The 13,888-nt window shown below is 35.5% G+C and overlaps 1 protein-coding gene and 1 long non-coding RNA gene across 2 annotated transcripts; one reads left to right on the top strand and one right to left on the bottom strand.

Moving 5' to 3' along the window:
* Nucleotides 1–1,336: 1,336 nt before the first annotated feature.
* On the bottom strand, nt 1,337–2,836 carry LOC108975976 (60S ribosomal protein L15). The gene is made up of 3 exons (XM_018944840.1): nt 2,727–2,836; nt 2,117–2,438; nt 1,337–1,702 (listed from the first exon to the last, which is right to left on the bottom strand). The coding sequence occupies exons 2-3, from the start codon at nt 2,423–2,425 to the stop codon at nt 1,397–1,399; spliced, it is 615 nt and encodes a 204-aa protein (XP_018800385.1). The 5' UTR covers nt 2,426–2,438; nt 2,727–2,836; the 3' UTR covers nt 1,337–1,396.
* A 1,219-nt stretch (nt 2,837–4,055) lies between these two features.
* Nucleotides 4,056–5,190, top strand: LOC108975977. The gene is made up of 4 exons (XR_001993908.1): nt 4,056–4,086; nt 4,495–4,652; nt 4,708–4,854; nt 4,923–5,190. It is a non-coding gene; the product is annotated as an uncharacterized LOC108975977 (long non-coding RNA).
* The last annotated feature ends 8,698 nt before the right edge of the window (nt 5,191–13,888 follow it).

Here is a 13,888-nt window from a genome sequence, read left to right on the forward strand (position 1 = left end):
TAAAGATAAAGGTGCTCTTGATTTTGTTAAACGTTGGTCTAAAGAATTTAGAGATCCGCTTGCCACAAAATTTCTTTCTACATCTTTGGTGAGGCCTATATTAGAGTATGCTTCCGTGGTATGGAACCCTTGTTATCAAGATCATTCTGAGAAAATAGAGTCCGTTCAAAAACAATTTTTACTTTTTGCCTTAAATCATTTGCATTAGAATTCCAATTTAAATCTTCCCCCTTACACTAACCGTTTAAAGCTTATAAATCTCCCTATACTCGCTAGTCGTRGGGAAATGCTTGGTATAATATTTCTTGTAAAACTCATCAATGGGTCAGTCTGTAGCCCATCTCTCTTGTCTGTTCATTTTAACATTCCCGCTCGCTCTACCAGGCAGTTTAGACCTTTACTTTTAAAATTTTCTAGAACAAATTTCGAGTTAAACGAACCATTCCGCCGTATGTCACGATTTCAATTCTCATTTCAGCACATTTGATCTAACAGATTCACTCTTTACCATTAAAAAAAAACTATTTTATCTACTCTTAACAAGTAACATTAAAAATTATAAACTTTAATCTAATTCTTAATTTTGGCTGTTGAAATTTTTGTTTCTGCAGCTGAGCAGCTTAAGATTGCAACGCTTAAAACCCTCTTGCCTTTTATGACTAGGCTAATTCCGCTCGTTCGCGGATTGCGCCCCTCGCGTCGGTTTGGCGGGAGGAGGGTAATCGTTGGGTATTATTATTGCCCTAGATTGTACTTTTAGGTCACAATAAATGTGGAACTGTCAAAACTGTTGTGATATGTTCAATAAACTAATCAAAATGAATCCAACTTTGTTTTTTTTATTTGAACTCTAGTGAAAGTGATGGGCACAAAAAATAGTGCGGAGATAGCTAGGAGGTAGGTATAAAAAAAAATTATGAATCCTCATTAATAAAATTTTCTTTGGAGAATAAAACATTGGAATCTTAAAAAGACGGTGAAGTATTTCAGGATATGGCAGGAAGGGGATGTTCGGGCAAGCAAATAACTGCAGCAACATTGCGACAGTGTTGGTTTCCTGCAGATACTTATATTGCAAGATTTTTGCGTCGAATATGATGCCTTGCGATACTGCCCCAGTGATCGAGACTCGAGTGATAGGCTCTATAGGATAAAGGTATCATGGATCTGCTTGTCCCATATATGGCGAGAATTCTGAGCAAAATGAAAATACAACTATCTTTTTAGTTGAATTTTCCTTACGGAAATAACATTCAATTGATGTTATTTCTAAGATATATCCATTAATAAACCAAGGCTAACAGCCTTAAGCAACAGATGCAAATAACACTAGAACTTTATGTTGACGTTTCAATATATATTTTGTATTATAGTAAATAAATACAGTGTTTCAGCATTAGCGTTTACGATGCATTTGCAAAGTATTCTTTCGTTTCCATGCAGCCCGACGCGATCCTCCAATAGTTTGTGAATAACGATATCCCTTACCAATGCCACGGGAGCTCTTACCAGCTGAAGTTAATCCTCGAAGTTCGCGATGCTTATGTACGTGTTTACAAAGCCAACTTATTTTTGGGTCTCGTCTAATGGCATTATGATGAATATCCACCAAAATAACCTCAAAGTATTTATAAGAGGCATCCTGAGCTACCCAGTAAGAATTCAAAACTCGCAGGCCTCCAAGTCTACGACCAACTCGTTCCTAAAAGAAAAAAGATTTTATCAAACTACTTGGCTATAAAAAAAAAATATTTGAAATTACAAAATTCACATCAGACATCTAAGGAAGTTAAACAAATCAATCATCACGATTTTATTATGAATTAGTTGTCATCATTTTTTTAAATATATAATGGCACTTCTATAAATTTAATAGTCAGAAATTGGTATTTGATTCTTCTCATGCTCCGCCTAGGTACAGATGTTGTTTTGACCGATAAGGTTACTGTATGCTTTCGTACGAGTTTGTTGGAGCCAGTGTTTTGATTTAATAGAAGCACGGACAAGAGACCGACCACCTTTGGTTTCTTATTTCATACCAAAATTTTATATTATATAAAGCCATTGTGGCATAATTGAATTACATATATTAAAAAAAAAATATATATATATTTACCTCAGCAATAGACTGCAATCCACGGTATGGCTTTAACTCATTCACTCCATGACTTTTTGGTTTACCATAGGTACATCCCTTCGGAACCGGACGTTTACGCCCACCACGTCGTACACGAATTCTGTAAATAACGTATCCCTGCTTAGCACGATATCCCAGACGTCGAGCTTTATCGGGCCTAGTAGGTCTAGGAGATCTGTGCAATTTCGTAAGTTGTCTATATTGCCATACTCGAATTCGAAGCAAATAGCGCATCACATCGCTCTGCTTCTTCCTATATAATTCCTGCATATAGCGATAGGCGCCCATCCTTTAAATAGACCTAGCAACAAATAATATATTAATCAACAGTCACATCATCGGTCTATTTGTAGAGTTTGAATTGGGTAAAACCAGCCCATTTGAAAATGTAATTTCAGAATAACTAAATCAACACCAAAAGCTGTTCAGAGTGGTGCATAGCAAGTATCATCACTAAGTTTAAAAGTAAAAAAAAAAAAAAAAAAAAAAAAAAAAAAAAAAAAAAAAAAAAAACTCAGTGCCGTAGTTATCATTTAGCAATTTCACGACGCAAACGAATGCGACATTTACATTTATTTAGAGCACAAACCTCGTACGTCCACCTCTCACAAGCTGACAGCTTAAAAGAAAGGAAAATAGTTAAGTTGGCCGCAAAGTATTTTGCGGATATTTAGCTTTCTTACACTCGGTCTATACGCTTAAGTAAATAATAGATGAATAACCGGACAACGCACGATTAATAAATTTTTTTAGAGATCCAATTATCACAAACTGTTTCTTGCAAGACGAAGGTAACAGATTACACGAACATATTGAAACATTTTCAGTTGTTCACCAACACTGTTAATTGCTTTTGGAGTTTCAATTGAAAGCGAGAATGCGTAAGTAAGATAAAGAAAAACTATCAATATTCCAACCATATTATTAATATTCATTTGCTAGAATAGGAAAGACGAAAACTCAATTTTTCAACTAGAAGAAAAAACGAAAAGCGGAGCTTATTTTGGATTTTAAACAGTTAAGTTCGTAACTTGATAATTTCCTATTTTATAAATACTTATTGTTATATTTATAAATATATATATAAAAAGTATTTGTGTGGTATATATACATATAGATATATAAAATTTATTATTAATATATAAAAAACGCTAAGCATTGTGATTTGTATATGGTCTGTATAATGAAGCCTTTAATATTACTTAAAATTATTTGGAAAATTTGTATAATTCAAAAATTTAGGTGAGTAAGTTTTATATTATTAACTTAACCTTAAAGAAATGCAGTTAAATAGTGTATATTTAATTAAAACATTTATGTTTCAGATTGTACATTTGGGTGAAAATATAATTGGGTCGACTTTAAAATACCGTTCCAGGATTTTTGGAATAAAATGGGCATGGTCGGAGAGGTTCTCCAGATCAATATTGCAATCCTTTAGTTAATGTTAAATAAATATAATTGTACAAAAAGTTTAATATTAAATTTAATATTCAGGTATGCTTGTAGGTTAAGTTTCACAAAATCTGGTATTTTAAGTAGGTTAGATATTAAATATAAGCATTCTTCTACACCTGCAGACGATAAGTGTTTTTTTTCCACTCATTCATCAACTTTTTTATGATTTCTCATAGAATGAATTTCGATGACCTTGTGGATGAAATGGATTGAGCCCCCATTAAGGGTGTAGTGAACATAAATATTTTGCATTGTTTAATATTTTTTTTACAGATAAAGGGTTAAAAAAAATATTTTATAAACTCGGTTGCGCTGCTTCAGAAGAACCTTCAAAAAATGTGGTACTGTCACCATCATCTGGCGACCACACAGGTATAATGTATTTAGAAATAAATATATTTGTATATGCTTTAAAACAATACATTTTTGTATTTCAGTTATATAGCGGGATTCTGTAACCAGTCTCTAGTCTCTATTTGAGACATTTTGTGGTAAAATTTCAATTTGTTATTAGTTACTATCAACTAAATAGTCTCTAGCTTTAGTCTCAAAATATTGCCTCAAATTTGAGACCTGGTAGTTAGCAAGTCACAAAACCAAAAAGAACTCGTGTCTGYYATTTYGAATATACTGAATAGAGATCATCATAGATATTAATCGATTGCATATTTTGTAAGCAACTCAAACACGAAAAGGTTAAAAATAAATAAATTTTACATAAATTWCGTTAATATTATGAAACAAAGTGAACACATATTTATGTTTTTATTGATAATTATGTTTTTTTTGACGATGTTATAGAAAATTTAATATTTGTTATCGACATATTTATTTCCATTCAAGTATAAAAACATCTCTGAATAATGAAATGTAATAGAGTTTGTGACTATCACTTACAGAATAACAAAATCGTCTCAAGTCTCAAACATCGTCTCTGTCAACAGTAGTATCACTGTACAGAATCGCACGGATAATCCAAAAGCTGGATGCCATTGAGACACAGGTAGCAAAACTCATAATTGGTGTTGATGCCATTGAAAAGGCCCTAAAAGACAAGGTAAGTAATGCGTTACATTTACAAAATAAAACAGAAGTATTTTTATATTCCAAAGACGCAAAGACGTTAAAGACGCACCATTCAATTAGGCGCATCACCGACGAGCGCTGTGGAGCTGGCTTCGAAATTGCCCTTGTGATTGGAAGAGCACGTGTGCATCGTGGAAGACAAACTTTCACAAAAGGAATGCACGGATGCTATAGTAAATACTCGCATTTAAATATAATGCGATTGTAATATAATTAACTATCATTTATTTCTTTATAACAGATGCGGTTAATATTGATGGCAAGGGGCGCAAAGATAAGGAATCGCTACTAAAGCTTAAGTGTGTAGGATTAGTTTTTTTTACTGATATAAAGTGGTACCTCGACATTCGAATTTAATTCGTTCCGCAACCTTGCTTGTATCTTGAATTACTCGTATGTCGAAGCAAATTTCCCCATACAAAACATTTGAATTAACATTACTCCTTTCCAACCTCCAAAATGTCACCCAAGTTATTTTCGTTACGTGGTTTTGAATAATAAAAACGTATTTATAAATATCAAATATTTATGACACAAAAGCAAAAAAGAGAATGTGAAGAAATAAATTAGATATCCTCACTGGTCTTTGCCTTTTTCACTAAATTTTTCTCGCTTTCACCTGTAGGCCGTTTAGAAAAAAAAGCATGTCCAAGGAGGTTAGTTTCTTCCTCCCTCTCAGAATGTTCTGGAAATGAGTTAGGCAAGTGTCATTAAAAAGGTCGGATGCACGACCTATTGTAACTTTTTCTGGGTGTTTTTTTTCACTAACTGTGAAACTCTCTCCCACACTCCTAAGATCTCCTTTATCTCACTTGCAGAAATAACCTCCTCCTTTGACTCCTCAAAACCAATTTCTTGCATAACCTCAGTATGCTGCTACGACTATAACTCTTGTATCCCCTCGTCAGTTCCTGGGTGTGTTCCTCGATGAGCTCCTCCCGTCTTTCTCTTCCACCTCTAGACCCGTGGAGATACAATCTCCTCCTCTATTGAAACATCGGGTTCCAATTCTTCATAGATCCTTTCGACAACAGCTTCAGGCCACTCGTATCTCGAATTTCGCTCGTAACTAAAAGCAAAAAATCACTTGAACGCAACACAATCTGAGGGGAGCTCCCAAGATTTGTGGCTTTAACCCACAATCGTTAAAAAAAAAAAAACATAATGCTAAATTAGTATAMATTTTCTTATTATTACCTATATATATTAGATCTAAGTTGTATATGTATATTAGTTCTGAGTTTTACATATTAATTTAGAGTTCTAGTTTCTAGTTTTATTTTTTTGTACAAATGTGACTTTTCCGAGTTATAATTTTTATACTGAAGTAAACTTAATCTTGTTTTATATTTATATTTTAATAACAAATTGACATTTTCTGGCGAATGTAATAATAATAGGCAAATTATTAGTTTAAGTAAATAATGTTTTATAATTAAATAAAGCGAAATAATACAAAAAATACTGAATTTTATTTAAAAAAATTGAGTTTGCTAGAAGCAACAAATGAGTAACAAATCGAGGTAACAGACATGCTTGTTACTGCTTGTTGTTGCCAACATGTTTAGATATTACAGGTAAAAAACTGCTAACAAAATAATAACATTAAAAGATATTAAGGTAACAAATACTTTTTTGTTCAGCTTCGAGTGCTTTTATTTATAAATAAATAGACTATTTTCAGTAGTTTTCAGTTTTGATATTTCATGTTATGAGAAATTATAATTAAAAATTTAGATGTGTACAAAATCATGTATGCGTATTGATCAATGTCAACATTCGAAGCTGATTTCTACGTTGCTACTACGGGCTCAGCTTTTGACAAAATTTGTTCACCGACGCAACTAAGGAAGGACGGAGTGAAATTGTACTATAAGGTTTATGGCATACTAACTGTCAAATCTTTTATCATTTTCATCGCAAAATCTCTATGTAGTAATTTGTTACCATAACATAATCATTTGCTTGTTTAAGTTTATTAATTTTAAAACTTCGCTTATTCGCCAATCCATATTGTACACTTTTTCTGTTCCCTTAACTGGCGAACTCACCTTTGCTACCGAAACTCACTTTTATAAATATAATGCAAACAACGGGTTTTCTAAATACCAAAGCTCACAAATTATCAATTTGATTTTATTTCGGATTWAATATATGAAGGATTTGAAAATTATAAAGTACACCATTCGGCGGCGGAATAAACGGATTATATTGCATGTGGGAAAAAGCCAAATTGCTGCGAAAACGTATGCGCATGTGCGTTGAGTCTGGAGTATGGCGGCTGTAGCTGTCCGTCCACTTTGTGAAAGTTGTTGTGTTCTGGTTGGTGGTGGTGGTGTCATATTTGAGTGTATAGGTGTGGTGTGTTGTTCGTTTATGATGATTTTGTCTGCCAATTTGGGGTGTTGAAATGTGGTGTAGCTGTGTTTCATGATGAGGGAGGCTGAGAGTCATTTAGACATCCCGGAACCCTAGGCAAATTATTGGCCTAGTAGTGTTTGTAGTTGTTGCAATGTGGCCACCATGTTACTAGGCTTAGGTTTAGCGGGTTATATCGATTTATCGTTTATTGTTTACGGTTTATGTGTCAGGATAAACCGCCAATTAATATCTTGGGGAGCATGTATTTTGTACAAGCTACGTCTTCCGACGAAGCGAGCAAATGCCACGAGAAAAGCCTCCTTTGTCAGATTGGTATATAGCTCAAGGTGTACTGCTTTGTCATAAAACAGGCAAAGACAGCCACATAGCCTTTCATCAGGGTGAGAAGTTTGTATAGACGCCTTTATTTGAAAAGGCCCAGCAAAGTCGACACCTGTTGTGGGGAAAGACAGAGTGAAAATTTGCCTCGTTCAGTTGGAAGTGCTGTCATAATCTGCGTTCTCATTTTCTGCTTGTGCATAGTGCAGACCTTGCTCGTGAAAATGCACTTCTTGATTTGGGGATTAAGACGAATAACATAGTACTCTTAGCATACCATATGTTGCATAAGGACTTCTCTGGTATTATTATGGGTTGGCGTTCGTTATACGTTAGGCTTGAATTAGCAAGCCGACCSTTTGCACGAAACAGACCTTTCATGTCTATTAATGGGTTTAGTACTAAGAGTGAGCTCTTTTTATAAATTGGCTTCGATTCTCTTAGTAACAACAGGTTGCGGCTGAAATAGCGCGTTTGAGTTGATGCTTTGCTTTCGGTGCGTCAATGTGTCACATTGGGGCAAGTTGCTCCCTGTACCCTATGTTTGAGTCGCTCTGCAGAATATAGGCGACTACTCTGAGTGGTCGTTGTGAAAATCGTTCAAGTATGGCAGCAGCAAACATTGTAGTGCGTATCTGGGGAAATTATATTGCGCATTGGCGATTGTGGCCAAGAGTCGGGAGATTCTGTTAACCATCGGGTTCCATTCCACCAGAGGGTGGTGGTGGCGAGATGAAGGGGTTTTCGCCCTCTTGTCACAAAATCGGCAGGATTGTCAGCAGTGGATACGTGTCGCCAAGTGGCTGATCCTACTAGATCAAGTATTTGAGACGTTCGTTTAGAAATATATGTTTTCCACGCGTGTGGTGGTTTTTCTAACCAGGCTAGAACTATTTCGGAATCGGACCAGAGATATAATTTATATTTTGCCATGTTTAAGTGGATCGACATCATGGAAACTAGCTTTGCTAGTAGCAGTGCGCCACAGAGTTCAAGTCGTGGTAGACTTATCGTTTTTAGAGACTTTTGCCGCCGGTAGGTGGCTTGTGGTCGCAATATCGCTTTGTGTGCGCACATAGATGTCGTGTAGCACCTCTTTGTATTTGGGGAAATAGTTTATCCACCGTATAATTTCTGTCTGCGAAATGTCTTTTAGGTTACTAGAAAAGTGTTCTAAGCGAAGAGGCGTCACTTGTTCATCCCAGTCGCTTGCGTCTAGCCATAATTGTTGAATCAGGATTTTCACTTGTATCATAATTGGCGAAAGCCATTCTGCGGGGTTTAAAAGTTTCGCCACAGATGATAAAATTTCTCTCTTGTGTGTCTGGAAATTTTTGTTTCAGTGGTAGTCGTACTACATACCGACCATTCTCTGATCGAGTAGTTGTGGCTTCACAATACTGTCCATCTGGTGTTGTAATCGATATGGGGGGAGTTCTTCTAACTCCCAAAAGTTCTTAAATGTATTAAGGTATTCATTGGATATTTCCTCAACTTGAGTTGTCAAAGTATTGACTGCTTCGGTAACTAGTCCACTTAGTATCCAACCGAATATGGTATTTTGAGTGTTTGAGACTTTTTCAAGAGTTTCTAAAATAATTTGCGGTATAAGGTCACTGCCTATTAGGATGTCTATTTGAGCTGGGGTGTGTTAGAGTCAGGTGTGAATTCTTATCGAAATGCTTGCTATTTATTTGATAGCTTGGAAGCATAATTGTGAGCGGTAAGACAATAGCATCTGCTTGAACGCGCTTCTCCGCTTGGGGAGAAATTAGGGTAATCCGGCATATTTTGTTAGAGTTTTGTACTACTCTACCGCCCATTCCCGTAATTTTAAATTTTGCTTGCTTTGTTGGCAGTTTTAGTTTACTTTGTGCCTTAGACGTTATAAATGATCATTGTGATCCTTGGTCTATTAAGGCCCTAAGTTTAAACAGTTCTCCTCTATGTTTGATGGAGACAACTACTGTTGTTAATAATACCCTACTATGATTCTCGCTGGGTAGCGTTTGAGTCTTTAATGCCTTTGAGCAGCATGGTGTCTCTTGGCATATTTCGGGATTTTATGTGTGGGGAGTTGCTGTTGCAACTAAACCCGTGGCTTTTCTTGAGAAAGCGCTACTTTGAGGTGTGTTGGGAGACATGTTGGAATGTAACATGGAATGATCTCTTTTATGATAACATACACAGTTGAATTTGCTTTCGCAAATCGCAGGTCTTTTGGAYCTGCCAAAGTTGTTCTTTTCGTTTGTATTTAATATTAAACTTCTCGCAAGTTTTAAGTTTATGAACTTCTGTACATAGTTCGCATGACGTATATGCTTTGAAAAAGCTTGTATTGAAATTGTTGTTGCTATTGACTTTTAGTCTATTAAAGCTTCTGTTTAGGTCGTGTTGAACGCTTTTAGTTCTAACTGTTTTTTTTATCTACCCTTTCCGCAATTTCGATTAGGTAGGTAAGAAATCATTCATTGCTGCCACGTTGAGCAGATTCTTCTTGATGAGAGCGATTGCTCCCATAAAAGTCATGATTTTTCTGGTAATGCTGCGGTGCATATGTTTACCAGAATAGGACCCCAGTTGTCTGTGGGAACATTTTGYGTTGATAGAACCGACAACCAATTTTAAACAGTGGATTCTAGTTTTATGAATTCTTCACTTGTTTCTTTTTGAATTTTCGGCAAGTTCATGAGTATGGTTACTTGATTGTCGACCAATATTCTTTTGTTTTAGCTTTCCAAGCCAAATTGAAATTGTCGTCATTTAATGCGAACTGTTGAAACTATTACGTTTGCTTGACCTTTTGTTTTGTATCGGAGATGATACAATTTTTACGCTTGCGATAATTCTTGAGAGTTTATGTACACGCAGTAAAGATGTCGCGAAAGACGGTCATTGTTCATAACCTAAGTGAAATACTTTGAGGTGAATGCTACAAATACAAGTATTTGTGGCAGCTCTACTCTCGAAAGTTTTAGTTCATCTGCGATTAGAATTTTGTTTTCATACTGGTCTAAGCAGTTTTCAAATTTGGCGTAAGCAGAAGATTTGAAGTTTTCTGGTAGATCAGAATCGTCAGTATCTACAATTGCGTCATATGCTGCTTGGAGAGGTGTCCAACAATTTTATATTTTTTGGATTTTTATTTCTACCGCCGATTCAAAATTGTCTTGAATAGGCGAAGAAGCAAATCGAGTGCAGTATTCTATTAGACAGTCACTCTCAGAAATGAATTTAGATTATGATATGTCTTCCCCCTCTTTTGTTTTGTAGCACCTTGGTTAGAGCGTGTAGCAGGTGTACATGGACTTTTTTCGTTTGAAATCCTTTTTGGAACCTTTAAAAGTTCTGTTGATTTAGATTCTTTTGAATCTATATTCATTTAGAAGATGTGAGATAAAAATAATTTTCAGAGTAAACTTTTCAATTAATAAAAAACCGCAAACTCTTTTTAGTAAATAAGTGTGTTTTTTTTCGATATAATTACACAAAGAACGTTGTTATCGCTTCTATTACTCGCGGTTACTTAATTAGTTGCGTTTTATTTTATGTCCCGAAATATTTATGTAGTATTAATTGCTTTTCCGTACTTATTCGTATGCCATTGTATGAGCGCTCGTAATGAGGTCAATACCCTTTATATATATGAATTTATGTACAATATGTGCACGATATGTGCTTCGTGTGTATATAAGTACGCTTATAGCGGGATTCTGTAACCCATCTCTAGTCTCTATTTGCGACATATGCGGTAAAGTCTCAATTTGTAACTAGTTACTATTCACTAAACAGGTTTTAGCGTTTGTCTYAAAACATTGCCTCAAATTTGAGACCTGATAGTTAGACGGTCTTCTTCTTCTTAATTGGCGTAGACACCGCTTACGCGATTTTACCCGAGTTAACAACAGCGCGCCAGTCGTTCTTCATTTCGCTATGTGGCGCCAATTTTATATTCCAAGCGTAAGCAGGTCTTTCTCCACCTGGTCCTTCCAACGGAGTGGAGGTCTTCCTCTTCCTCTGTATCCCCCGGCGGCGTCGAATACTTTCAGAGCTGGAGTGTTTTCGTCCATTCGGACAACATGACCTAGCCAGGGTAGCCACTGTCTTTTAATTCGCTGAACTATATCAATGTCGTCATATATCTCATCGGTTCATCGAATGCAATATTCGCCGTGACGCAGAGGACCATAAATCTTCGCAGAACTTTTCTCTGGAAAACTGGCAACGTCGACTCATCAGCGTCTGCACCATATAGCAGGACGGGAATTATGAGTGACTTATAGAGTTTGGTTTTTGTTCGTCGAGAGAGGTCTTTGCTTCTCAATTGCTTACTCAGTCTGAAGTAGCACTTGTTGGCAAGAGTTATCCTGTGTTGGATTTCCAGCCATTCCTGCCATTGCTGGTGGTGTTTACGCTGGTACCAAAGTTTTCCTTTTAAGGAGGAAATATTTTTTAATGAAAGTTAATTATTAAAGGCTTCAGACTGGAATGCGTGGAGCTTTTGGAAAACCACAGGGAAGAGTCGCTCGAGTTCACATCGGCCAGCCAATAATGTCAGCTCGCTGCAGTGATCGTTATAAGGCTCAAGTTGTTGAAGCCCTACGTCGAGCCAAGTTGAAGTTTCAGGTACGTCAAAAAGTGTGTATTTAATTTTATGATATTTTTTCATTAAATATTTTATAATTTACACTGGTGGTATCAATAGTAAATGTAATGAGGGTTTTCACATAGTCTCATAAAGTAATAACGGTCCGAAAACATAGTGTTCAGAATTGTATTTGCGCAAACGCATTTTAGTATGCGATCAACTTCATTTTCAACTACTATCGGTGGAAGTTTCATTGGTGTTGCCAACCCAAAATGAGAGATTTTGCATATAAACGGCTGAATATTTTTTAAAAGGAAACCCGAAATTATTTACTTATTTCCCMCGAAAAGGTGAATAATTATTAAAACACATTAATTGCATGATTCTGTAAGCAGTGTCTAGTCTCTAGTTGAGACATTTTGAGGTAAAGTCTTAATTGTTACTATTTACTAATACTATCTTCGGACCGACATTGAAAACATTTTGAAAACACATTTGTATGTTGTGGAATTTAAGTCGTTCGGACCGACAATGTGTGTTTTCGATAAGATTTCACTGACAACTATTAAAAGCGGTATTTTCTTACTCTTGCAAGATTGCACGATGACACAAAATGCAAAAATCTTTTACCGAAATATGCACAGCCAAGAGAGCACCCATTGCAGAATCTAGTGATATATGATGGCAGGAAAATAAACATGGGTTTTGGTCTGAAATATTTTACAGCCATTGCAATCAATTTTGTGCGCGTGTTTGTTGTTATGCCGTTGCACCAAAGAGAAAATTCTGCAATTTCTGCACGGTGCAAGATTTTGCAAGAGCAAGAGAATCCCCCTCATATGAGAATATCAAGCGACAGCTGTATTTGTATGTGGAATGTAAACAAATATCAAGGGACAATTTAGGGCCGGCAAAACATGTCTTCCAAAAACATSGATTAAACTAGAGCAGGCACCGATTATTATGAGTGGAATGTAAGTTTTTAAGTAGTTTTCAGCGAAAACTGTGTTTTCGTTTGACAGATTTTACATGGACGAAAACACAAGTTTTCGTGCGAAAACCAGTTTTGCCACTAAAACATGTTTTCGTTGTCGGTCCGAACATAGTATAAACGGTCTTTAGCGTTAGTCTCAAAACATTGCCTCAAATTTGAGAATTGATAGTTAGCAGGTCACAAAACTAAAAAGAACTCTTGTCTGTCATTTTGAATATACTGAATAGAGATCATCATAGATATTAACCGATTGTCGTTTTTTTTTTTATATTTTGGAAGCAGATCAAACACGAAAAGGTTAAAAATTTCGTAAATATTATGAAACAAAGCGAATATATACATATTTATATTTTTATTGGTAATTAYGTTTTTTGACTATGTTTTAGAAAATTTTACATTTGTTATCGACRTATTTATTTTCATTCAAGTATAAAAACATCTCTGAATAATGAAATGTAATAGATTTTGTGACTGTCACTTACAGAGTAGCAAAATCGCCTCAAGATTCAAAAACTGTCTCTAACTTAAAATCTCAAATTTGGGGGCTTGAGACCGTATCATAGTACGGAATGGCATGGTTAATGCACTTTAATATGATGCAAACCTTCTTGTTTTTGTTGTGCAAATACAAGGGGTATTGCTTGGAATGGTTGTCAATATGGACTTTGAATATATGAAGATTTATATACACATATATGTATATATGGTATAATAACTTCCTATGTATTTATATAATAAGTTTTTTTTTGCGTTTTCTTGTTAATTCGTTTTAGCAAATTTCTTTAATACTCCGTTTATTTATTTTCCAAAATTGCATTACTTTCCCGTATCTTAATTTGTCCCTACATTCACCGTCGAACTGTCATCGTAACCGGTTGCTTTTCGCTCTTTGCTTATTGAGTTTGTTAAAACGGTATAACGGTTT

Source organism: Bactrocera latifrons, unplaced genomic scaffold (genome assembly GCF_001853355.1).
Source record: "Bactrocera latifrons isolate USDA-ARS-PBARC rearing strain unplaced genomic scaffold, ASM185335v1 scaffold_707, whole genome shotgun sequence".
Taxonomy (NCBI): Eukaryota; Metazoa; Arthropoda; class Insecta; order Diptera; family Tephritidae; genus Bactrocera; species Bactrocera latifrons.

What these genes read in the sequence shown, in the direction of transcription:
- LOC108975976 (XM_018944840.1), bottom strand. Translation starts at nt 2,425, where the DNA reads ATGGGCGCCTATCGCTATATGCAGGAATTATATAGGAAGAAGCAGAGC. An exon ending in GATTGCAGTCTATTGCTGAG is followed by an intron (nt 1,703 to 2,116) that starts GTAAATATATAT and finishes TTTTTCTTTTAG; the next exon opens with GAACGAGTTGGTCGTAGACT.